Below are 26,823 nucleotides of genomic sequence, written 5' to 3'. Positions count from 1 at the left end.
AGCGCCGCCTGCAGGCCGCCGGGGGCAGCGCAGCCCCATGGAGCGGGTGAGCGAGGCCGCCGCCTGCGGCCCGTCGTCGGGCTGCTACACCTACCAGGTGAGCCGGCACAGCGCCGACATGCTGCACAGCCTCAACCAGCAGCGCAAGAACGGCGGCCGCTTCTGCGACGTGCTGCTGCGGGTGGGCGACGAGAGCTTCCCGGCGCACCGGGCCGTGCTGGCCGCCTGCAGCGAGTACTTCGAGTCGGTCTTCAGCGCGCAGCTGGGCGAGGGGGCCGGCGCGGGCGGCGCGGAAGGGGGCGCCGCGGAGGCCGGCGGCGGGGGCGGCGGGCCGGCCGCGGGCGGGCGGGAGCTGGAGATGCACACCATCAGCTCCAAGGTCTTCGGGGACATCCTGGACTTCGCCTACACCTCGCGCATCGTGGTGCGGCTGGAGAGCTTCCCCGAGCTCATGACGGCCGCCAAGTTCCTCCTCATGCGCTCCGTCATCGACATCTGCCAGGAGGTCATCAAGCAGTCCAACGTGCAGATCCTGGTGCCCCCCGCCCGCCCGGACATCATGCTCTTCCGCCCCAGCGCCGCCGACCTGGGCTTCCCCCTCGACATGACCAACGGGGCCGGCCTGGCGCCCAATGGCAACGGCATCGCCGGCATGCCCGAAGACGAGGCCACACGGGCCGCCCTCACCGCCGCCCAGTCCTCCTTGCCCGTCCTGCAAGGCGTCGACCGCCTGCCCATGGTGGCGGGACCCTTGTCGCCACCCCTGCTGGCCTCGCCCTTCCAGAACGTGGGCACCAGTGCCCCCACTTTGGGCACCAAGAGGGGCAGGGGGCGTCCCCGCAAAGCAAACCTCTTGGACTCTATGATGTTTGGTACCCCAGGGGGCCTGCGAGAGGCTGGCATCCTTCCTTGTGGCCTCTGTGGGAAAGTGTTTACCGACGCCAATCGTCTGCGGCAGCATGAGGCTCAGCATGGGGTGACCAGCTTACAGTTGGGTTACATAGACATCCCACCGCCAAGGCTTGGTGAAAACGGGGTGCCTGGTCAGGACGATCCTGACGCCCCACGAAAGAGGAGCAGGACAAGGAAGCAGGTGGCCTGTGAGATCTGTGGCAAGATTTTTCGGGACGTGTACCACCTGAATCGGCACAAGCTGTCGCACTCCGGCGAGAAGCCATATTCTTGTCCAGTGTGTGGGCTGCGGTTCAAGCGGAAAGACAGGATGTCCTATCATGTTCGGTCTCACGATGGCTCTGTGGGAAAGCCCTACATCTGCCAGAGTTGTGGAAAAGGCTTCTCCAGGTAAGAGGACACTGATGTGAATCATAACCTTCTGGGTCTTTTCCATTTATCTAGTCCACCTCTTGAGGACCAGTGTAGAATCCTACGCTGCTAGTTTTAAGTACCCCAAGGAATGGGACTTTCATCACTTTTTTGGGGAGACTATTTTACAGCTCTGTAGAAGAGTTAACTAGTAATTAAATCACAAAATGGGGAGTTGGATGAGTCCTGGGTAACATTCCCAGTTTTGTCATGATGGTGGGCAAGTTACCCTTCTGTGAAATGGGTATTGAAATAATTGGGTGTTCAGAGGCTTAATTATGGGTTGTGAAGTGATTTGAAGCCCTCCACTGCAAGTTGCTATTGAAGTGCAAAGTATTAATAGATCTTAAAATGACTTTTTTTCTGATTAACAGTCTACATTTTCATTGTCTTAACTTCACTCCATTTATCCTAGTGTGTAATCACCCAGATACGAATGAAGAGTTGATATTTCAAAGTCTGTGGCAACAGCTATCTCTTTAACACATGGTCTTTGTGTCCTTTGTGTGTACAGCATCCTGAAGGGGATCCTGTTTCTACACTGCAGTATACATAAGATCTGTGCATTTAATGTGGCTGATATTTGTTGTCACTTAAGTGAACTCCCACAAACAAGTGGATCTTTGATACTGCCTTAATATGGCTTGTGTGTATCTTGTGGTTTGAGTTCAGGAACGAATTTGAGACTTGGGTCCTTCTCAAGTTCAGTGTTCAATTTGAGGATAGGGTAGATAAGGGAAAAGAGTCAACACCAGCCTTCCTACTTCTATAACATCCCTAGTTAATGGATCTGAGCTCTTTCGCTTGCCCTGGCTGGTGAGAAGGAACTGAGATGTTAACCAGTAAGCAGTGGAATTCTGCTTTCGATAAAGATACCCCAGGAATAGAAACTTAAAAACCTTTGACCCTGCTGAATCTGCTCTGGTAATAAGGACAAGGGCTTTTTGCTATACAAACAAACAAAATCTGTGATAAAGATGAGCTCTCCAATAACTGGCAAGTTCAGGAATGTTTTAAGACAAAAAACTTGATACAGAAACAGCATCAACTTGAAATCTAGTCACCATGAGAAGATAAAAGTACTTTCACGTCCTGTACCTGCCCCTGAGATCCCCTGCCAGTTTTTATTTTCCAATCACACTTTAATAAAAGAAAAATCTCCCTGCTGTTGCTGTATTGAAAGACTTCCACGCATAAAATAAAGTAACTGACTAATTCTCCAAGGTACTGAAAATTCAGTGTTCCCATTGAGTTCAGAAAACCAGGGCCTAATGTTAAAGGGGGAACAGTGAAAATGTCTACATGCTTTTGTAAAATAAAAAACTGAAAAATAGAGAATCTTCTAGTTTTAGTAATCTTAAGTGTTATACAAAAGTGTATAAACAAAATCAGACAGAAGTGTGATGTTTAACTTTACAGTATGCCTTTAGTTCAAGGATTGATTCAGGGGGCATCCCTGAAGTCCATAGGTATGTACTAGGAGTTTAAACCTCTGATTAGTCTTTCCAGTTTAATAGCCTCAGCGCACCTGCCCAGGCATCAGGTTTAACAGCTTAACTGCGGATTTAACTCCGTCTTCAGTCTCCAGAACTGAATTCCACTCAGCTCTCTCTGACTGGCTGAGACTAGAAAGTTGGGGGAGGAGAGTTGGAGAACTAGTTTCCAAGCAGGTTTGGCCTCATACAATGAAAAGCTTTCTTTCCACCCAGAGAAACACCCACTAGGAAAATCATTAGCTGTTCAGGCTTCCCTCCTTCAAAACAAGCTTTACCAATCACTGGGAATGGACTAACTTCTTTCAATAATAATTTGCTCTTCTACAGCATCTTCTAGCTGAGGCCCTCAAAGTACTTTACAAATGTTAATTATGCCTCACAGCATAGTTGTGAGGGAGGACAATATTTTTTCCATGTTATATAGGAGGAAATTGAGAGACAAAAGTGGAACTTCATGCCAAAATTTTCATACTGGGGTGCTTAAAGTTGGATTTGTAAATCCATATTTGGACACCTAAATCAAAGTGGCCTGACTTTAAAATGCTCAGCACTTCTGACACTGAGATCACTTTGATTTAGGTGTCCAAGTATGAATTTAGAAGTCCAACTGTAGGCATCCCAGTATAAAAACTTTGACCTAGATCTCCTGATTATTCTGATCCGTATTTCCTTGCAGAGGGATGGCAGGATATTGATCAGGGTAGAGCTCTGACTGTTTCTGATCTTTGTCTCCAGAAGTAAAATGTAATGGGTTGTTTGAATGAACTGGAGCCCAGACACACCAGAGAGAACTTTTCTTGGAGTGGATGCAATAGTGGCTTCTATTTTTAATGTTTGTTTTCAAGTATATATGTGTGTGTGTGTGTGTGTGTGTGTGTCTATATACATATATAAATACATATATATATTTTTTAAGGCCAGACCACTTGAATGGGCACATCAAACAGGTGCACACGTCGGAGAGACCTCATAAGTGTCAGGTAGGAGCAGGGGGATAAATGAGGGTTTATATCTTTTTATTTAAAAAAAAGGCAATGAATGTAATGTGTGCAAAGAATGATCAAACATTGATAGAAATATCATGTATGTGTGAACTGAGATAAATATGTTTGTAACTAATCACGGTCAACAAACTGACAGCTGCTTTACATTCCTCTCTCTACCCTCCCCCCACCACTCCCTGTTGCATCTCCTGCTGCTCTGGTCCTCCTGTCTCCCCTCCCCCTCTACCAGATGTTCTTTCTTGCTGCTCTATCCCAGTCCCCACCCTGGAAACCTTACCCTGCTGCTTTGTCCCTAGCTGTCTCAAATGATGCCCTTTTTCTCTTCTGTAGTTCAGTGGCCACTAACAAGAGGCTCAAATTCTGGCTTTAATTTTTTAATATAATTTCAAATACAGTTGATAATTTAACTTCACTTGCCGTGAAGCTCTTTGTATCACATAGCCTTCAGAACATTGCACTGAGCAAAACTGGAAGCTTTTTTTCAGCAAGGATATGGGTGACATCAGCACAGTATCCTTTGAAATGCAGTGTAATATCAACTTACATAGTTCTTTATAGTTAATAAGTCTTCCATTAAGGTTTAAAACCAAATCAAGATTGACCTTTTATCATCCATTTGCGGGCCGGGTGGGAGAGTAGTTAACAGGCACCTAGGCAAAACAGTTTCCATTATGACCCCCTGTCTTCAAACACTTTTATGGGAAATTTCTGAAATATTTGCTTCTTGGGCTAAAATTTTCCATGTGTGGTGTCTGAAGGAAGGTGAATTTTACAGAAAGTTGGAGCAAAATCCCGTCAGTTTTCTTTGAGGTCCGTGAGGGTGGGGGAGAAATTTTTCCATTCTAAAAAATTCTAACCCCATCCTGTCTGACTGTTGCCTCTTAACCTGCATTTTTCTGTCTCCTGACACATGCCCCTGTTTTTTCTTCCAAATTGTGGGGGATTGTGGGATGTTTTTGCAGTTTAAAGTAATCCAATGAGCAGATTTTCAGAGATATAGAGCGCCTAAAGCAGGGGTGGGCAAACTTTTTGGCCCAAGGGCCACATCTGGAGGGGGAAATTGTATGCAGGGCCATGAATGTAGGGCAGGGGGTTGGCGTGCAGGAGGGGGTGCAGTTGCAGGAAGGGGATCAGGGCAAGAGGTTGGGATGCGGGGTGCAGGAGGGGGCTCAGGCCAGGGAGTTGGGGTGCGGGAGGGGGCTCAGGGCAGGGGGTGCGGGATACAGGAGGGGTTCGGGCTCCGGCCCAGTGCCGCTTACCTCGAGGGGTGGCAGCAGAGCGTGGTGGAGATAAGGCAGGCTCCCTGCCTACCCTGGCCCTGCACCGCTCTCGGAAGCGGTCAGCATGTCCGGCAGTGGCTCCTGGGTTTGGGGTGGGGCAGGCAGTGCTGCCATGCATTGCCCTCGCCTGCGGGTACCATCCCCAAAGCTCCCGTTGGCTGCAGTTCCCCTTTCCTGGCCAATGGGAGCTGCGGGGCCTCCAGGGGCCACAGGGACGTGGTGCCAGTCGCTTCCGGGAGTGGCGTGGGGCCAGGGCAGGCAGGGAGCCTGCCTTAGCCCCGCTGCACCAGGGGGCTGGCAATCCCCCGGGCCGGGTTGAAAGCCCTGACGGGCCAGATATGGCCCGCGGGCCGTAGTTTGTCCTCCCCTGACCTAAAGGCTCCTATTGACCTCATTGGGAGTTGTAGGAGCTCAGCACCTTTTAAAATCAGGCCATAGGGCCTTCAAGCCAATTAAACACCTGAAACCTATCTAAAGTCTTAAATTGGCTTAAGTTTCTTAAGATGATGTAAGGCTATAGATCAGGTTAAATCGGAAGAATTCCCAAACCACAATTATTGTAAAAACAAGGTGACTAGTTGTATGTAGTGAGGATGCCTTAAAGATTTTTTTTAAATGCACACTTAACTGTGTGTGTATAAATATCTATATATAATATAGATATTCATACACAGGTTTGGACATGTGTACTTAGCCTACAATGCTAGCAGAAACTCATCATTCTTTGGCCAGCTGGTGTGAAGCTTACAGAAAGTATGCAGTTTACTAGTAACACTGATAATCACTAATTGTCCTTTGCTAACTGATACCTGTTAGGAAACAGAGAAATTTTCTTTCATTTAGGAGTATTAAATGTAAACAACTAAATTCGTGCAAATCTAAGGGAGCATTGAGCACTCAAAAGTCAAGAAATACAAAAGTTAAGGTTCAACACACAACCTTAACTCTGCCCTTTACATATATGCATTACATGAGCACAGTTTCTTAGAATAATCTCCTATCTCTAGAATTGTAGAAAATGCCGCAAGATATTATATAAGAAAATGGTATAATTAATGGTTATTCGGATAGTGACAGAATTAAGACTGCGAGTTCAACAATAGCTTGTGCTTGACTTTTGACTGCTTAATTGTTCGAACTTAATGTGGCCATAATATTTAATATAAATAAGGTGTAGAAGGTTTGTTGAAGACCTACTATGTGTCTTTGCAAAAACTACTTGGCAGCACCCTGTCAGAATTACAACATTTCTCTGCATACACACACACAGATGATGCACACCACAGAAAGGATATCATTCTGGAAAACAGTGCTGTAAATTTGTTTCAAATCTAAAATATATACTGTATACTAATGTGCCTTTCATTCTAGTTATCTCTTGAGAAATAACTTTCCCTCCCATAGAATTATCTTTCCTAGTCACCAAGTTTGGGCACGGAAGAGCAAAATAGCTCAATATTGGTATGTTGCTTCTCCACACCCCACCACCATTTTTCCTTGATTTCACTCGAAAATCAGTGAAGCTGTTTTAGCTCCCCCTAGTGGCAGTTAGAGCTCCTTTGAGAATTGTGTTATGTACAAATGACAAGGATCCTTGAACCATCGTAATTACGATGAATCCTTAAGAGAAGTATTGTTTTGGCAAAGAGAAAAATGTTTTCCAGGCTCCTCTATTTTAAAGACATTCTTCAGAACGGTGCTGTACGATCTGTCACTTACCTGAGTCCCTGCGTGCATCTCTGCATACCAGCGAGGTGCCAAAGTGGTATCACAGCGCTGTGGATTCTGGGCCATCAACATAAACATAACTTCAGGGCAGCTGAAATGAATCTGTGGTGAGGAGGAGATGGCCATGTGCTAAATGCCATGTATACAGGTCACTGTTAGAATTAGTCCGCACACAACACTGCACCTACCTCACTTAAAAAGAGAGCTTGTCTCTGCAGACAAGCACCTGATTCCACCTTTTCCCTTCCTCTTCAAACAGACTCCGAATGGGGAAGGACGCTCTCTACAGAGCCAGGTAATCTGAGAAATCCGATCCAATAAGTTGCTTTGGTGTCCAAGGCAGACACCAAATGGAACTCTGGATACTTTTTCTCCCTGGTAACATTTTAATTTTTTTAATCTGTCAATTAAGTGCTTGGCATGGGAGAAGGGCTAAGTCAGTTTGCTGGCCATAATGGGATAGTTCAGGTTGTTGCCATGGGGGCCTGACATGGGATTGAGGTGTTTTACCTGCTGGGTTGATTACTTTGTAGGGATTGGTACTAACATCAGGCTGCAGGGTGGGAGGAATGATGGTTTGAAAGTAATGTGGACTGAACTATCAGGGAAAGATGGGGGAGAGAGATCAGAGGTTCATTATTTCTCAGGGAAGAAGGCACAGCTGACAGTCCTAGTTAACATCTGGCAATTTAAATAAACAAGAGACAATACAAGTTGTTAAAAATCAAGCTACATTTATTTGAAAAATACAAATAAAAACTATTTATTGAAATTTACCTAAAATTGGCATTCCAAATCCAGTGCTTTTCCCCTTGATTTCAATGCAGAATGAGTTTCTTCCTGTCCTAATTTCTCTTACTTCCTGCCTATTAGCAGGAAAATGGCAGCCATCCTGGAATAAGCTCAGAGACATCCACAGCCATAGAAAAGTTGAAACTTCAAGAGGTATTTCTTAAACAATGTTATTTTAAACTTTTTTATATATTCTTTTTTGGTCTATTTATCTACCTATGCAATGTTTGATAGGAAAGCACTGGACTTTTCCTTTATTATTAATAACAATTAATAATAAATACTTCGCACTCATTTAGCACTTTACATCTTTAAAGCCTTTTACAAACATTAACTAATATTAACTGTAAGAGGTTTTCTCCAAACCTGGTCCTGTCTCCCTTGTATGATTCAGCTAAACTGGTTCGTGCTTTCTCAACTGGACCCTTATTTTTGTTTTTTAGACTTTTTTTTTTTTTTTTTTTTGCATGTCTGATCAGTACATAGCTTATCCAGGAATGGACTCTGTAAAAATTGGCAGCAAGACTGATTACCAAACAGAAATACGATTGTATTACCCCCACCCTAAGCTTTCCACTTGATATGTTCAATGTAGGATAGATGATAGTTTTAATTTTAACATATGAGGATTTGTGTCTGTGTCATAGAACTGATGCCCAGATATTCCAAATGCATTTATACACAAGCTTGCTGTCACTTGATATTGAATTATTGGTGATGGAGCTTTTGACTTTCATGCTCCGCTGCTCAGGAACACACGTTAACTTTACTTCCAACAGGTTGATTTGTTGTTGGAACAGTCCTTACTTAAAGACTTATTTGTTTCCAGTAGCATTTTGCTAAATGAAAGCTACACCTATTTTGCTCGGCGCTGTGTCCTGAGAGTTCATATGAGGAGAAATCTCTTTCTCTTTCATGTTAAAGAAATTACTTTTTTTCCCTTCATCATTTGTGACTTACAAGTTTTTCTCTAGTGAGGTCAGTGAAATTCCATATATCACAGCAATCCATGTTTGTATCACTGTTTTTTTAAACTATATTAGGGACTGATCCTGCAAGGTACTGAGTGTTCTGTTTGTTGCAGAGTACCCTCAACTTCCATTGAAATAAAGTACTTAGCACCTCACAAGATTGACCCTTTAGGGCCTGATCCAAAGCCTACTGAAGCCAGCAGGTGCCTTTCAAATAACTTCAGTGGGCTTAGGATCAGGCACTTAGTGACAGCGATGTAAAATTCTACAGATGAACTTCTATTGTATTGCCAGTTTCATTTATTTTAAGCTACTGTGTTGTAATCGCAGTGCAGTAGTTACGTTGTTATCCTAACAAAATCTACTTTACAGTGAAACAGCTGCCTAAAAAGTAAACCACTACTTCTGAAAAGCCAAAAAATCATTCCCTAGATCACTTACTGGATTTATATAATCTCCTAGGGAGCTGTGATATAAACCATGTGTCTCAATATTTCATCTAAAGGGTACTGTGGTACAAGCCAGTCACGGCGCAACCTTGAATTTTGTTGCTTTCATCCAATTGGACTGGTCGCTCTGATATTTCTGGTTTTCTCTGTCTTCCATATGTGAGCAATGTGTTCAGATTGCATTTTTTTCTATAACATGTTGGTAAAGATTTGATTGCTTTCATGTATGCTAATGATACGACCAGCCTTGCAAAACTGTAAAAAACATACTAGCCCAAGCACAAAATCTGCTTGCCTACATTCTGCGATTATGATGATGATGCGGGTGGGGATGGATGTCTCACTCATCTGTCAAATTATTCTCCTGGTGTGAATGGGCAAGTAGAATTTTGCAAGGTTGACATGTATAGTTATAATTATAATTATTGTTGTTTTACCCTAAGTTCATCTTGTTACGTAATAGTAACTGGAGTATGATACCATAACAGGGATCAAGTTATCCACTGTAAACAGATTACACAGTGCCATTCTGAGGTCTCTCTGGACTATGGATGCCAACATGGTTCTCCTTCTGTAGTGCCCTCTGTGATCCTGTCAGTCCAACCTTACTTTCTGGTCTCTGATGCTTTGTTTATACATCATTGGGGAAACCATAGAGACTAAAGTCAAATTGATGAGATCACAAAGTGAATGCAGGAAGGAAATAGAGGGATTGACATGAGCCTGGCTTATGTGACTATGATATCACCATAAAATGAGCTAGGATAGACTCTAATGTGACTGGAGTGGACTTTTCAAGAAGGACAATGCAAATCTATTTACGTTACTAAATATGACTTGTGAAGTTTTAGTAACACAGATTTCAATGAGGAGCTGAGACATTTCAGACCTGTTTTTTTACTCACATTTTACAGACTATATTGTTTCAAAGCTTCTTTCTTTATGTCAAGTCCTAATCCTGGTGCCTGCTCCTTTTTGAGCAGTAACATTGCATCCTTTGCAGTGTGATGGTAACCTGGATTGCCTGTTTGGGGAAAATTAACTCATGATTGTCGCTTGTGTCCATATGCAGGGTTTGAGAGTCTTATGGTGGGGGTCACGTAGTGTAGATATGGTTATATGAACACTTGCAGCAGATTTGGTGACTCACACTGTTCTCCTTCTACCTGCAGACCTGTAATGCTTCCTTTGCCACTCGTGACCGACTGCGCTCACACCTAGCATGCCATGAAGACAAAGTTCCATGCCAGGTGTGTGGAAAGTACTTGCGGGCAGCATACATGGCAGATCATTTGAAGAAACACAGTGAAGGACCAAGCAACTTCTGCACTATCTGTAACCGAGGTAATGATGAGCTGTCTCTTTATTTCAGGGGAATAGTGCAAGGCAGAGACAGCACTAAGCTCTGTAATGCTGTCTGCAGCAGGAAGAGATCATACCATAGCTTCCCTTGTTGTTTTCCTCAATGAACAATAAACATCATGAAATTGATGAAAGTATTGGCCTGGCCTTTGGACATGACTAGGTGTTTAATATTCCTTCTCTGATGAAGTTTAAATTAAATGCAGAACCTAGCATTTTTGGATGGATCTACAATTTTTTGCCGAAATCCCCTCCCACATCCCTCCAAAGTAACCTGTTCCTGCTTGCCATGACACTATTCACTGTGCACCTGCTCACTGTCACAGGGCTGGACTAATTACCCTGGGGAGGGTCTGGGAGAAGATCTTTGGTTTCATTTTACATAAGTATATGTGATATCTTGGTTCCCTCTTCGCCTCCTGCACCAGAAGTGGAGCTCAGCTGCTCTCTCATTTGAACCCTAGCAATTGTTTTGTGCTGGGTTACATTTACAAGGTTGGCTTTGTAAGAAAAAGAGCCAGAAACAGACTTTCATTTATAAAACAAACAAAGCTAAGCTTCTCCATTACATATGTACTTTCCACAAATTGAGGAGCAAGGCCTGCAGATTTAGGTAGCGTGGGACCTGAAGGTAGGCTATGGATAAACAAGACAAAGTTTCTGGAAGAAAGAAGGTTTCAGAGTAGCAGCCATGTTAGTCTGTATCCGCAAAAGAAAAGGAGGACTTGTGGCACCTTAGGGACTAACAAATTTAGTAGTTCACGAAAGCTTATGCTCAAATAAATTTGTTAGTCTCTAAGGTGCCACAAGTACTCCTTTTCTTTTTGTGGAAGAAAGAAGCTAAAGGGTAATGGAGTCTTAAGACCAGGCTGACTGACTGATATGAGACTCTTAAAACACTGAAGTAAAGATGCTACTTCAGAACAATGCTGTAGGTTACAAAAGAGACATGCGGCTGGTGCCAGGTGAGCAAAAATACACTTGTGCATGTCTGCACACTTCTGTTAGCGGTGGAATAACAACTGGTTTTCAGGGAGGGTGAAAAGATACCTACTAGAGGATTTCCTCGAATAGTCCATCTGTGTAGGAAGCATCAAAGTTAGTGATTAGGAAAGGGTTCAGAGATAGTAAAAGAGAGCAAAAGGATTCCCAGAATGAAGAGGTAGGATATAGAGGGACTCCTGACACACAAGGAAAGGACTGATCCAGGTATTATATCAAAAGCACTGTATTTTCTGCTCTCCAGAGACATTTGGCTCCTACTTCACATATCTAGCTATACACTGGTTTATTGCTTGCACAGAACCCTGACCAACACTTCGCTAATTTTTGAAGTGTACCTGCTAGTAATTTATAACAATTATTACAGGTAAGGGATATTTCTGCATGGAATGAACTTGGTGTTGGACAAAGTAAAACCTGTTAGGTTGTTGAATGGATTGGTTTCATGTGTGGGAACACTTTTGGTGTGTTGGAGGTGGCCGCTGTCAGTTATGGGACTGTCTTTTGGGTTTGTTGAAGGGGTCTATTTTTAGTTCCATTTTCCCAATTGAAGGGAGCTGATATCTATTGAGAGAATATGGTTACATAGTTGAAAGGTTGGGGACAGTGTGCAGGATAGGAACACTTGGGTGGTTAGAGTAGATAAAGATGAGTAGTGAGCGACTTATTAAATTATGAAAGAGCCATTGTCCACAGTGGAATTGGGTCCTTAAAGTGAATTAAGCTTTTGCATGGAAACACCAGTTTGCTAGGAAGTCCTCGGGGTTCTTAAATTCCATGGATTTGGATATTAAAATGAATATAGGCCTCCTTCAAGGGAGAGCCTGACTTCTGAAAAACTTTCCTTGAACTTATCCTGACGACTCTTGCACTGAGATTCAGAAGCCCCTGATCCAAGCTCTCTTCAGCTATGTCCTCAGTCAAACCTGATGGATAGCACATTGAAAATTCATTCATGTTAACTGGAACTGGAATATTTCTTGGATTTGAGAACCTGGGATTCACCCTAGCAGCCACTGGATGTCACTGCTGCTCCTCAAAAATTGAACCAGGAAAACAAAGGCATTGGTTTGGCCATCAAACAATACAATGATTAATAAAGGCTATTTAAACGATACAGTTTTAAGCAGAAATCTAAATAAAATGTAAGTTCTGGGAGGAGGGGGTGTGTGTGGAAAGGTGGAGGGGTCTGATGAGCATCCAAGATAGCAGACAGCTTTTAAAAGTGCTGCTTTTTTTTTACACTTCACTGTCTTCATATGCTTTGTCAGAGAGAGAGACGTTAGGCCGTTGTGAACTTAAATTTCTACCAGCACCTACGAATAATAGTTAATCTGTTAAAGACTGGCCATCTGCAGCTAAAATTCAAGGAAGTAAGCTTATTAATCTTTTTAAGTACAGATTGAACTTGTTGAGCAATTGTGGCATCATATGCTAAGAACTCAGTGGGATACTTACTGCTTAAAAGTGACATGGATAAGAAGTTTGAAAGCCCTAGTTCAAGATGTCTGATGACAGTCAGTAGACAATGTGAACTGTTCTGTCTAGAAGTCCTATAAAGTGCAGACCAGCGAGAAACCATAGAATATCAGGGTTGGAAGGGACCTCAGGAGGTCATCTAGTCCAACCCCCTGCTCAAAGCAGGACCAATCCCCAACTTTTGCCCCAGATCCCTAAATGGCCCCCTCAGGGATTGAACTCACAACCCTGGGTTTAGCAGGCCAATGCTCATGAAATACACTGGAAAATTTCATACTAAAAAGCCATGATAGAGGTTCATGTCAACAGAATCTGTGGAAGTTTTTCTTCTTCCCTGGAGGTGATTGTGCTAAGAATAGTTTATTTTGATCTTCCCCTTTAAATGCCTTTTGGTGCACTGCTTCCTTGGAATGGTAACTTAAGTAATGCTGGCTTTGGTAACTGTAGAGCAAGAAGAAAAGATTTTTAAAATTTTTTAAATGAATCTGGGGCCAGATTCTGGCCAAGCTTGGGCAGCCGAGGAGGAAGAAAGCAAGGTCTCTTGGGCAGATGAGGAAGAGGTTCTTGTGTGTACACATATGTATTAGTGTTAAAGTGAGGATGGAAAATATGGGCTTAATTTGTTGTTTTATTCTGACAGACTGAGAGGTTTTCTATGGAAAGCTAGTGATGTGCATCTTGCTGTCCTAAAGGTATTGGGGAGTCTTCCTGGAACTTGGAAGGAACAGTCACAGATCTGTTACACACAGACACCTAGGGCATCTTTATCTTTCCTGGTTTTAAATTTTTATTTTCTTTTACAGTGGAAAGATATGGTCTTCAAAAATCACCACCTCCAAGTCAGTTCAAGGAGATTTGTATAATTAGGATGTTAATGCTTAGAATGATTATTAGTATCCATAATTAATCTTGTTTACCCTGGGAAGGTGTACTTTCTGGGAAGGGGTTTCTGTAAAGGAGTTGTGCAATAGAGGAACTGTAATACCTTAGAAATCTAAGTACTTAGAAAACAGTTTTCAAAAATCTATCACTGTCTGTCAGTATCTCTGTTTAGTGACTGGAACTCCTCTCTCTCTCTCTGAGGGGGCAGCCATTTTGCTGATACTTGTCAACAGGGGCTCCATTTGATGATGCAGAGTAGGGTTTAGATGGTTTTGCCAAAAGGAAGTATTGGACACTGAGATTTAAAAGTTGCTGTGAGGAAGGTTCTATAAGTTCATTTTTAATATTGGTTTGTTTAACTGAACAGTTAATACATCGACTTTAACTTACTTTTAATAAACTTATTTTTTAATCAAAATATTCTTTATAAAGGCAAATTCATTTTATTTACTTAATCAAACTGTCAACTGCTGCTTCTTGTCTAATTGTTACATATTTTCTCTTATTCTATTCTAAGATCCTTAGAAATGTTATGTACTGGTTTAGGTTGGATTTAGGCTCAAAGGAAGCTAGAGGAGGTAAGCATCCAACACCCTTAGACTCCTTTGACAATCTTAGCATTATTCTTTTTAATAAGATATGGTGATCAGAAAGTGCAACATAAGACAGACACTTCCTGTTAAGTACATGTCCAGTTTCCATGCCACAGGTATCGAATGAGTCAACTAATGCCTCAGGTTCTGCTCCTGGTGGACTCACCTTCTATGTAAGGTGTGGTGTTCAGACTGAGAATATGTTGTAATTATTTTGATAGAAGGATGAATTCCTGCCATTCTTCCTGCTGGGCGTAAAGTGATTGGTAAAGGCCAGAGGCTGGAGGCATTTGCCTGCTGACCTAGCTATATCCAGTTTAGACTCTATGAACAGGGTGCATCCTGCATTTCTTCTTGGGAAGAGTTCATTACAGACCAAACACTTCTGTTTGGTAGGAGGTAGGCTATTTCATTCCTGTTCCTGTGCATGTTTGAAAGGCTTAAAATGCTAAGAAGAAGCAGGATCTGCTCCCTGGAGCCATGAAATGCCTATGTGGATAGGGCAGTAGATGAGATGGGGTTGGGTGTTTTTTTGTTTTGTTTTGTTTTTTTAAGACTCTTTAAATCTCACCATGGTTTGTTTTCAAGAAGGGTTTAAGAAGTGATGGATTATCCCTTGGGAATCCTCTACCTCTCTTGCTAGGATAGACACGTACCTATTTATAATTCTGGCCTTATGTAAATCTTGGACTGTGATCTTTCTCAAGATCTGATTATGCTAAAAATCTCACTTTATCTTAGCTGCCTATGAAGTAGCTTTTATTCATACTGCTTTGGTAGAAGTTGCTGGTTCACCCCTTCATCTACCAAGTGCATAAAAGAAATCAAGGTACTTTTCAGGAAACTTTCACTATATAAACTTTCATTGTATTAAAAAAAAAAAAAAAAAAAAGTGTTTCCTGCAGGTGGAATCACAGAACTTCCCAAAGACTACCATGTTATGATTGTTCCCAATCTAGATCCTTTCTTTTTTGTGAACTGCAGTGAAACATAAGAACATAAGAATGGCCCTACTGGGTCAGACCAAAGGTCCATCTAGCCCAATATCTTGTCTTCCAACAGTGGCCAGTGCCAGGTTCCCCAGAGGGAATGAACAGAACAGGTAATCATCAAGTGATCCATCCCCTGTCGCTCATTCCCAGCTTCTGGCAAACAGAGGCTAGAGACACCATTCCTGCCCATCCTGGCTAATAGCCATTGATGGACCTATCCTCCATGAATTTATCTAGTTCTTTTTTTAACCCTGTTATGGTCTTCGCTTTCACAACATCCTCTGGCAAGGAGTTCCACAGGTTGACTGTGAGTTGTGTGAAGAAATACTTCCTTTTATTTGTTTTAAACCTGCTGCCTATTAATTTTTTATTTGGTGACCCCTAGTTCTTGACTTATGAGAAGTAGTAAACAACACTTCCTTAACTACTTTCTCTGCACCAGTCATGATTTTATAGACCTCAATTATATCTCCCCTTAGCTGTCTCTTTTCCAAGCTGAAAAGTCCCGGTCTTATTAATCTCTCCTCATACGGAAGCCTTTCCATACCCCTAATCATTTTTATTGCCCTTTTCTGAACCTTTTCCAATTTCAATATCTCTTTTTTTGAGATGGGGTGACCACATCTGCATACAGTATTCAAGATGTGAGCGTACCATGGATTTATATAGAGGCAACATGATATTTTCTGTCCAATTATCTAGCCCTTTCTTAATTATTCCCAGCATTCTGTTAGCTTTTTTGACTGCTGATGCACATTGAGTGGATGTTTTCAGAGAACTATCCACGGTGACTCCAAGATCTCTTTCTTGAGTGGTAACAGCTAATTTAGACCCCATCATTTTTTATATATATAGTTGGGATTATGCTTTCCAATGTGCATTACTTTGCATTTATCAACATTAAATTTCATCTGCCATTTTGTTGACCAGTCGCCCAGTTTTGAGAGATCCTTTTGTAGCTCTTCGCAGTCTGCCTGGGTCTTACTATCTTTAGTAATTTTGTATCATCTGCAAATTTTGCCACCTCACTGTTTACCCCTTTTTCCAGATCATTTATGAATATGTTGAATAGGACTGGTCTCAGAACAGACCCCTGGGGAATACCACTATTTACCTCTCTCCATTCTGAAAACTGACCATTTATACCTACCCTTTGTTTCCTGTCTTTTAACTAGTTACCAATCCATGAGAGCACCTTCCCTCTAATCCCTTGGCAGCTTACTTTGCATAAGAGCTTTTGGTGAGGGAGCTTGTCAAAGGCTTTCTGAAAATCTAAGTACACTATATCCACTGGTTCCCCTTAGTCCACCTGCTTGTTGACTCCCTCAAAGAATTCTAGTAGATTGGTGAGGCATGATTTCCCTTTACTAAAACCATGTTGACTCTTCCTCAACAAATTATGTTCATCTGTATGTCTGACAATATTGTTCTTTATTATAGTTTCAACCAGTTTGCCCGGTATTGAAGTCAGGCTTACCAGCCTGTAATTGCCGGTATCACCTCTGGAGCCCTTTTTAAGAATTGGCATCACATTAGCTATCCTCCAGTCTTTGGTACAGAAGCTGATTTAAATGGTAGGTTACAGACTACAGTTAGTAGTTCTGCAATTTCACATTTGAGTTCTTTCAGAACTCTTGGGTGAATACCATCTGGTCCTGGTGACTTATTGCTGTTTAATTTATTAATTTGTTCCAAAACCTCCTCTAATGACACCTCAATCTGGGACAGTTCCTCAGATCTGTCACCTAAAAAGTATGGCTCAGGTTTGGGAATCTCCCTCACATCCTCAGCTGTGAAGACCGATGCAAAGAAGTCATTTAGTTTCTCTGCAATGGCCTTATCGTCCTTGCGTGCTCCTTTAGCACCTTGATTATCCAATAGCCCCACTGGTTGTTTAGCACGCTTCCTGCTTCTGATGTACTTAAAAAAATATTTGCTATTACTTTTTGAGTCTTTGGCTAATTTCCTCAAATACTTTTTTGGCCTTCCTAATTGCATTTTTACACTTCATTTGCCGGTGTTTATGCTCCTTTCTATTTTCCTCACTAGGATTTAACTTCCACTTTTTAAAGGATGCCTTTTTGCCTCTCATTGCTTCTTTTACTTTGTTGTTTAGCCACTGTGGTTCCTTTTTGGTTCTCTTACTATGTTTTTTAATTTGGGGTATACATTTAAGTTGAACCTCTATTATGGTGTCTTTAAAAAGTTTCTATGCAGCTTGCAGAGATTTCACTTTTGGCACTGTACCCTTTAATTTCTGTTTAACTAACCGCCTCATTTTTGTGTAGTTCCCCTTTCTGAAATTAAATGCTACATTGTTGGGCCGCTGTGGTGTTTTTCCTGCCACAGGGAAATTAAATTTAATTATATTATGGTCACTATTATCAAGCAGTCCAGCTATATTCACCTCTTGGACCAGATCCTGTGCTCCACTTAGGACTGAATCAAGAATTGCCTCTCCTCTGGTGAGTTCCAGGACCAGCTGCTCCAAGAAGCAGTCATTTAAGGTGTCAAGAAACTTTATCTCTGCATCCTGTCCTGAGGTGACCGGTGCCTAGTCAATATGGGGATAATTGAAATCCCCCATTATTATTAGTGATTTTTTAAATTTTAATAGCCTATTTTAATTTTTAATCTCCCTGAGCATTTCATAGTCACTTTCACCATCCTGGTTAGGTGGTCGGTAATATATCCCTACCACTACAGTCTTCTTCTTATTAGAACATAGAATCTCTATGGATAGAAATTTCATGGTACATTTTGATTCATTTATGATTTTTACCTCGTTTGATTCTACGCTTTCTTTCACACATAATGCCACTCCCCCACCAGCACGACCTGTTCAGTCTTTCCGATATATTTTTACCCTGGTATTACTGATTCCCATTGATTAAGTTTCTGTGATGCCTATTATATCAATAACTTCATTTAATATGAGGCACTCTAGTTCACCCATTTTATTATTTAGACTTTTAGCATTGGTATATAAGCACTTTGTCTCCTTTTAGTGTCTGCCATTACACGAAACACAGACTTTAAAACAGTACTTAACACAGAAATCTCTGGCAAGTTGAAAATAAGTTCCTACTTCATAATCCTCTTTCACAGTTTGGTTCTGAGTTTGCTATATTGCAGCATCCACATACTTCTGGCGCACTTACTGTGAAATAAGGGAAGAAGGTTTCTATCCCTAAGTAGCTTGCAGCCTAGTTGGAAGTGTAACCATCACATCTGTATGATATGTCCATTTCACTCACAACCCAACTTTGATTCTTTCTTCATTTGCTGTGAATTTTAGCAGAGGAAGGATTATATTTTCATTGTCAATGCGATGTACTCAGTATCGCACTTTGAGTCCTTGGAGAAATCTTATTTCAGAGGAATATATCCTTCCCTTCAGTGCTTTTGACAACTGATTTGGCCAAGACACCACTGCTCTGGTTTTTTAAAAGTGAATATTTTTGGTAGGTCACTGTTGTGGTTTTCTTGTTGGATCCACAATGCTGTCTCCATATTCTGATTCTCGGCAGCTCAGCTGCTCTCAGGAGACAGTCCTTGTTCCACCCCAGGGATAAAAGCAGCCTGTCCGCTTCCTTTTTCTTCTCCAGTGGGTTGCTATGGGCATTCTGTAATTGGGCTTGTAACTAAATCCTCTGAGATAGTAAGGATTTATGATGCATTATTCTTTCTGAACTTCAGGTTCTAGTGAAAGTCTCTGCATAGTAAGAGCCATTCTGTAGGACAGGTATGGGGATTTTTACTGTGAAACAGAGTTCAGTTTAAAGTCAATACCTGGAGTGAATTACTTTGTTTTGCCTATTAAGGCCTTGTTTATGCTAGAAAGTTGTGCCACTATAGTTAAAGTGGGACAACCCTCGTACTTTGGATGCATTTATATCAGCGTATTAAGGTGCTTTATAACACGATAGGCTATCCCTGTATGGGAAGGGGAATAAGCTGTACCTATATAAGGTACCTTTATACTGATATAACTGCATCCACACAAGGGTTTGTACTGGTATAACTATATTGGTTTAAAAAAACCCAAAAAAACACCTCACCAAACCAACATAATTATACCAGTACAATTTTCAAGTGTAGACCAGGCCTATGTTAGTGGCCAAAATGTAAATCTCATTCTCTTTTCTGTACATTGGGGGTTTTTTGGTTTTGTTTTTTTTTTTTTGTTTTTAACAAGCAAAAAGAAGAGTAAGTGTCTGCTCATGTGACTGTACCGGCGGAGTTTGTGCCCCATTGTGATTCTTACAGGGAAAGGTTTCTAATATGAAAGTACCACAATGACGTCAGTTATTGATAAGTACCACAATAAATCTTTATTGATAAGGCTGAAAGATTCCTCAAATATCTGGCCTCTTTATCATCCAGTTATGGGCCTCATGATCCTCAGAGTAATTGCCACAGCTTCTAAAAGCTAATGAAAGAGTGCTAACAAAAATATTTGAGATAAATGATCACATTACAGGGAAAGGTGAAACAGGTGAACCCCAAAACATGAGCCCTTCTTAAAACCGTAGGAAAGTGGCAAGGAATTACTGGCAGGTTCTAAATAACAGTTATGTTTGTAATTTCTCTTAATATGTTCTCTTATAATATACTCGGCATAAGCAGAAAGTTTCAGGACTTTGCTTTTGCAAGGCTGAAGGATTCTCTGGTGTCTTCTTCTTTGCAGTAACATTTTGTATACACACTCATGCGCAAGTTTTGTTCTCCCCGCAGAACCAGTAAATCCTCTGTGGAAAGCTCTATTTCACATTTGATCCTTAGTTAGATCTAACATAAGGGTCCTACTTCAGCAAGTTAGTTTGAGTCTCTTAAGGGTGACTAGGGGGGAGAGAGAGAAGGATAAAAGGAACAGGGAAGGCAGATGTGTGTCTTTGCTGGTGGCAGGATCTCATCTCCTTTTATCTTGTTTAGGTTTCTCCTCTGCCTCCTACTTAAAGGTCCATGTTAAAACCCACCACGGTGTTCCCCTTCCTCAGGTCTCCAGGCACCAGGAGCCCATCCCGAATGGGGGAGCAGCGTTCCACTGCGTCAGGACCTATGGCATCAAAGGCAAGCGACTCCCTGCTCTGCACTTTGCTTCTTTGCACAGGACTTGTGTTGTGGGGGGCTGGGATGGGCATGGGAAAGGGGAGGAGGGAAAGACTGGGTAGTCCTAAGGAGAAGCTTAGCAAGAAGTGAAGAGGTTACATAGAGCTCATTTCTATAGTTTGTGCAAGGATCTCTCTGGGTACCTTATTGGGGAAAGTAGTAGAAATACTTCAACTTTTGGTAGCTTCCTTAACTTTACAGATGGAAAAGACCTGTTAGGTCATCCAGCTCCTCTTCCTGTGAGCAGATTGTGCTTGAATCTTACCTGAGGGTTGTGAGTTGGGAAGGATAAACTTATAGCTCAGTCTAGAATCTGGTACTGCCAAGATTCCCCAGTTGCTCTTGAAATGATCCAAGACTGATTACAACCCCTGTATAGCCCAATTTCTGATTCCTGTAGAGGGAAAGTCCGGAAGATGCTTGTCTGATAGGAGTCATGACAGTCCATTTATTTCAGCTCAAATAGGTCAGGAGCCACATAGATATTTTTAGTTAAACTTTTTTTTGCCTCTCTTACACTGTGGTTGAGAAGAAGGATAAAGATATTGACTGCTTCTTTTTAGATGTCACTAATATTTAGTTTTGCTTTTGCTTAAAGTAAGTTATCTTTTTCAGAGTGGTTAAAATTATTTAATTTGTAAATATCCTCTGTAAAATTAGTTATTAATATGTGCACAGTAATTTCCTTTTTGCCTCTCAGTTTTGGACCATCTGTATCCTTGGTCGAAGCTGGAACAGCAGAAAACCTCTCTCTGATATCGGAAACCATGGCTGTCCCAAAAAATTGGGGTTACTTTTGCCCTGGAGATCAGAACAGAGCTGAGTTAAGCATACCCTGTGCTCTGTCTTGTGCTGATGGGATGTCACAGTTGTGTAGCTTTCTTTCTATGGGAGTCCTCACAGAGTTGCTCCAGAAGCTCCTTGGTTCTGGGTTGTGTGCTGATTTAAAAAGTGCTTCTCCCTAGTGGGATCTTGATTTCATGCATGTCGTGTTTTGATTGCTAATGCTGATTCCACAGAAAGTCTGTCTTATGAAACATGGCCTTTCAGGGTTAGGAGTAGATTAAGTTTGTATTCTGAGATTTGTTTGGGGAGTATGTCTGGGTTTGCCATGCGTATACATATGTCATGAGAGAGGATCACAGAAAAGCTTTCTTGGTACATTGCCAGAATAGGATGGGGGAACACCCCAAACATACCAGTGACACGGCTAGGGTATGTGTTGAAGTAACTGAGAATAATGCACTTTATTCTGAGGAGCCTCTTGAGACTATATAGAACTGCATCTCCAGGAGCAGAGCAACCCCTACTCCCATGCTGGGATATTGGTGATGGAATAGTTCCAGGTTTCTTCACCTCTTGCCCTAAACGGTTGTGCACTGTGATTCCACCCAGAAGTGCCTGCTTCATTTCAATGCTGGGTGAAGTGACTCCAGCATCTAAACATGCATAATAATACCTCAGAGTTACGAACATCTTGGGAATGGAGGTTGTTTGTAACTCTGAAATGTTCGTAACTGAACAAAACGTTACGGTTGTTCTTTCAAAAGTTTACAACTGAACATTGACTTAATACAGCTTTGAAACTTCACTGTGCAGAAGAAAAATGCTGCTTTTAACTATCTTAATTTAAATGAAACAAGCACAGAGACAGTTTCCTTATCTTGTCAAATCTTTTTGTAAACTTTCCCTTTATTTTTTTAGTAGTTTACATTTAACAGAATACTGTATATGGTGGGTTTTTTTTGTTTGTTTGTTTTTTCGGTCTGCTGCTGCTGCCTGGTTCCATGCTTCCAGCTCCAAATTAGGTGTGTGGTTGACCCGTCAGTTCGTAACTCTGGTGTTCGTAACTCTGAGGTTCTGCTGTACATTTATATAGTGTCTTACATCTCAAAGTGGGCATCATAAGGGCACTATATAAATATAAGAGGATATTCTGGATACCTCCACTATCACTACAAATCTGTAATATAAACTCGGGGTGCTGGGAGATGGAGCATGTCCAGGCTCTGCAGAAGAGAGACCTAAAGGGGCACAGTGCTTCATTACATGGAGGAGTATATCTAGTAGGTCTGTAGCATTCTGTCATTTTGGGTAATAGTGAATCAGCTGGTGACTACACCTTTTACTTAAAAGCATTTTAGAATAGCACTCTTGGGAGCTAAGGTTCTGAAAACTTGTCTTGTTGTTTTTTCCATAGAAGGCCAGAAATGCTCACATTCGGACCCGATTGAGAGTTCTGATTCCTACGGCGACCTCTCTGATGCCAGTGACCTCAAGACTCCTGAGAAACAGAGTGCCAATGGGTCCTTCTCCTGCGATATGGCAGTCACCAAAAACAAAATGGAGCCGGAGGGAGAGAAGAAGTATCCCTGCCCTGAATGTGGCAGCTTTTTCAGATCCAAGTCTTACCTGAACAAACATATACAGAAAGTTCACGTCAGAGCCCTTGGGGGCCCATTGGGGGACCTGGGTCCTGCTCTAGGGTCCCCCTTTTCACCCCAACAGAACATGTCTCTTCTGGAGTCATTTGGGTTTCAGATCGTCCAGTCAGCATTTGCATCATCCCTGGTGGATCCAGAGGTCGACCAGCAACCAATGGGGCCAGAGGGGAAATGAGACCAGTTTAACCTTAACAAAGCAGCCGTCTGGTTATACCTATAAGACGCTGTGAATGAGAGAAGAAATAATGAAATTTGGTTCTATAGTTGAGAAATTTGTATTCATTTTAGTTCCCCTCCCTGTCTACCCTCCTTAAACCTTCTTTAGGGAAAAGAAGGCTTCTTGCCTGACAACCTGCAGAAAATCTGCATGACCCTGAATGAGAGATGTGACCTAAAACACAACATGGAGTGCCAGAGCTCCAGTGTGGTCTTTTAGAATAAATAAAAGCCACCAATGGTGGTCAGAATTGTAAACAGCCCTAGTGATCCAAACATGTGGGGAACTAGGTTTTATGCCTTTGCCCTCTTCCCCGCCCCCACCCCAAAAAAACCCCACAGTAAGTTTTTTACACACACCCATTACTGACTGCTCATAATATAAACAAAAGCCCTGTGGTACCTAGCAGGTAATGGTGCAGATGTCCTTTTAAAAATTGATTTTTAAGAAGGCAAAAGAATTTGGACCCCTTCTGCCATTTGTGAGGCTGTGAGTGCTGCAGCAGGAACTAACCTGCTGAGGAAAATCACCATTCAAAACAGGTTGTTTTTGTTAAATTTTAACCATTAAACTTGCTGTCAGGTTTTTAATTCTCTATTATTATTATTTTAGGACCTGTTGTAGTGAATTGCTACTGAAAAGCCAGACTAAGGCGATATACAGAGCGCTCTTAAAGCAGCAGTCACGTTAGGGTTAGTATTAATTTTTTTTAGATGTATCATAATTAATAACTTGGCTAGTTAATTGTTTTAAGTCTATCGAAGAAATAGTTTTATCAAAAAAAAAAAACAAAAAAGGAAGAAAATACCTGTGTGGTCTGGTTGGTTGGTGCTCATTCAATGTGTGGGTACCTAGAAGATGAACATGGTCAGCAATCGGGTAAACTATCTGTACCACTGACTTGTTTAGTGTGAATAAACCCAGGGTTCACAGAGTGATTTTGAATTAATCGGATTGGACTGTATTAAAGAAGTTAGTATGTTACTTTACATCCCCTTGTTTTGTCTGGTTTTTGAGCAATTTAGCCACCTCTCTGAAAGGTGTGCAGTTGAGATCCAGGAAATGGGACACCAGTCCTTCTCTGTGACATACGCTTAATGACCTGGACCTCTTGGTTCCAACGCAGCACTCCTGATTCCCCTTTACTCAGGTTTTCACACAGCAATCCTATTTTCTTTTCTTCTAGAGAAGAAATGTTTCCACCCTCAAAGGGAGGGATCTAAATCAGAGCACACCTCAGAAGAAAAAGTTGATATAAAATGTTATGGAGTTGAGCTCTAGAGCATTGGATGCTGTGTTATAGATGAACACAGATGCCTATGTAGAGAGGCTGAATATCCCTTTGTAGCCTTCCCACATTTAACTTTGATGAACTTTTTATGTACCAAAAACCGAGTGTCTGGATGATTTAGTGAACTCAGTGCTGCATTAGGAGTCAGGAATCTCCTGAGTTCTAATCATGGTTCTGCCACTGATGCTCAAGATCTTATAGTACAAGTCACTGAACCTCTGCCTTAACTCCTCATCTGCAAAATAAAGATTCTTTACGTCACAATAGTGTTGCAAGGATTAACCTAACAAAAGTTTATACAATGCTTTGGAAATGCAAGATGCTTACGTACATGCTGAGTATTACTAGATCTGCCAAACTATGGAGCCTGAGACCCACATCAAATTTGCATACAGTGGTGATGATAGCTGCCTCCATCTTTAATGCAGCACTGTGCTGGATCAAGATGGAGCATTGCATGCTGGGACCTGACTCTGTGGGTTGCACCTTTGTGTTAAAGATGAGCACAACCGTGAGCTGCTTCATAAAATTGTCTGTGCTGTGCTTGATTGCTCCTAATCTAAACTCTGTAACTATAGTGTAGCTGAAATAAGACATTTTCTTGCTCTTTTTCACCTGTGCCATTGCCAAAAAGCCTCATGGGTGGGGGTGGGTTTCTTCGTGATTTTGAGCGCCCTCCTCCCCAGCCACCAAAAAGACCCCAAAATCATGACTTCACTCATGCAGGAAGTTGTTCTTATTTTTTGTACTGTGAACAGTATTGAGTATGCTAAACCAAAAGACAGATATTCTGTGGCCCATTTTGTACAATGCAAGCCCCACCCAAACAGGTGGGCTGCTGTCACACACTGTTGATATGAAATTGACAAGTTGCTGCTAATTTGGGGGGCAGATTGTTCTCCTGTCCTCCCAAAAAAACCCACACAAACAAACAAAAGCAAAAAACCCTTTCAGAATAGATCAGTCTTCATTTAAAAACAACAACAATTTTAAAACCAAGTGGCTCAGGCTGAGAGTTGTTTTTATTATTGATGTATTGATCTCTAGAGTTTACCTTATTTTACATTTTCTGACCAGTAGAGAAATAAGATTTTGGCAAGGTAATAAAACATCTTAAAATCTTACTAATCCGGGCTTTGATCAAACAACTCTTGTGAGCTGCCAGGGGTTTCACCAGGAGCATGTCAAGATATAGCAGGCTTTCCAGTCAGCAGAAGGGTAAGCCAGGATCAGAGATTGGCAACTCCAGTCATCCTCACTCTTATTGATTATCCACATTGGAGGACTGGGGAGGAATTAGGCAGGAAAATGTTGATGAAGGATGTAAACTGGGTAGTGTGTTTGGCAAGAACTTTGTTGCCAATTTGGGAATGAGCTTGCTGCTAGACTTGAGCTGGAAGAGAAAGGCCAGTTAAGAAAAGTCAACATAGCATATGTATCTCCATTTATTGTTTCCATGAGTACTCCAAGAGGGCACTCTGTTCACAATAGGCATAAGCCTGGGGAGAAGTTCAGACAGTGAGCCAAATTCATTCAAATTTCACTGGAGTTACGGCTGGGATGAATTTTGGCCGGTTGCATCAGAACTTCATTTTGAGTGCTGCAGAACTGGACTTGATGTGATAAAAGGTGCAGAGCTTCTATTAAAAAAGGAGCATTCTAAAAGCATCACCATGCATTCTTCTTATCAAAGGGACTCTTAGATTGAAATTAAATGAAAGTTACTTGCTTCTCAGGCCAGTGGACATGAAACCTATTAGGTAGGAGGTTGACAAACCTGTGATGAGTGTTCTAACTCAGGGATTGTTAAACTTTGGTACGTGGCCCATTAGGGTAAGCCCCGGGCGGGGCGGGGCGGGCCAGTTTGTTTACCTGCCACGTCCGCAGGTTCGGCTGATCGCAGCTCCCACTGGCTGTGGTTCACTGTCCCAGGCCAATGGGGGCTGCGGGAAGCAGCGTGGGCCGAGGGATGTGCTGGCTGCCCTTCCCTCAGCACCCATTGGCCTGGAGTGGCGAACCACAGCCAGTGGGAGCTGCAATCGGCCGAACCCGCGGACGTGGCAGGTAAACAAACCGGCCCCTGGTGGGCCGCGGGCCAAAGGTTGCTGATCCATGTTCTAACTGGTCCCAATGTGCATGGGAGAGATTTACACTGACGTGGTGGCTGGACTGGGCTTGTTAACAATGTAGAAACCAAGCAGCTCGCCAAGAATATTTTATGGTTCCTTGCGTCTTCTGGGGCAAATTGTTAATTTCAGATGGGGTGTGGTTTTTTGTTGTTGTGACGTTGCTGGTTTAGAACAATTCTGCATGCTTTTGTACTTGGGAAGTATGTACTTCTGATAAAACTGAAAAGATCTGGACAGAAAAATCACCAGATGAGTGTTTCTGCGTGATCTTGCAGTG

At 42.1% G+C, this 26,823-nt stretch overlaps 1 protein-coding gene across 4 annotated transcripts; it reads left to right on the top strand.

Annotated features, from left to right (window-relative positions):
- Positions 1-24,650, top strand: PATZ1 (POZ/BTB and AT hook containing zinc finger 1). Of its 4 annotated transcripts, XM_074972653.1 has the most exons (7): positions 1-1,302; positions 3,736-3,799; positions 7,091-7,126; positions 7,705-7,776; positions 10,216-10,387; positions 20,289-20,426; positions 22,666-24,650. In XM_074972653.1, the coding sequence occupies exons 1-7, from the start codon at positions 38-40 to the stop codon at positions 23,082-23,084; spliced, it is 2,166 nt and encodes a 721-aa protein (XP_074828754.1). In that variant the 5' UTR covers positions 1-37; the 3' UTR covers positions 23,085-24,650. The 4 variants fall into 4 exon arrangements, with proteins under 4 accessions (XP_074828754.1, XP_074828751.1, XP_074828752.1 ...); XM_074972650.1 differs by lacking the exon at positions 7,091-7,126; XM_074972651.1 differs by lacking the exons at positions 7,091-7,126; positions 7,705-7,776 and having other exon boundaries at positions 20,354-20,426; positions 22,666-22,839.
- The last annotated feature ends 2,173 nt before the right edge of the window (positions 24,651-26,823 follow it).

The sequence above is a fragment of the Natator depressus genome, chromosome 15 (assembly GCF_965152275.1).
Source record: "Natator depressus isolate rNatDep1 chromosome 15, rNatDep2.hap1, whole genome shotgun sequence".
Classification (NCBI taxonomy): Eukaryota; Metazoa; Chordata; order Testudines; family Cheloniidae; genus Natator; species Natator depressus.
Note: the sequence above shows the minus strand (reverse complement) of the source record. Positions and strands in the feature narration are given on the sequence as shown.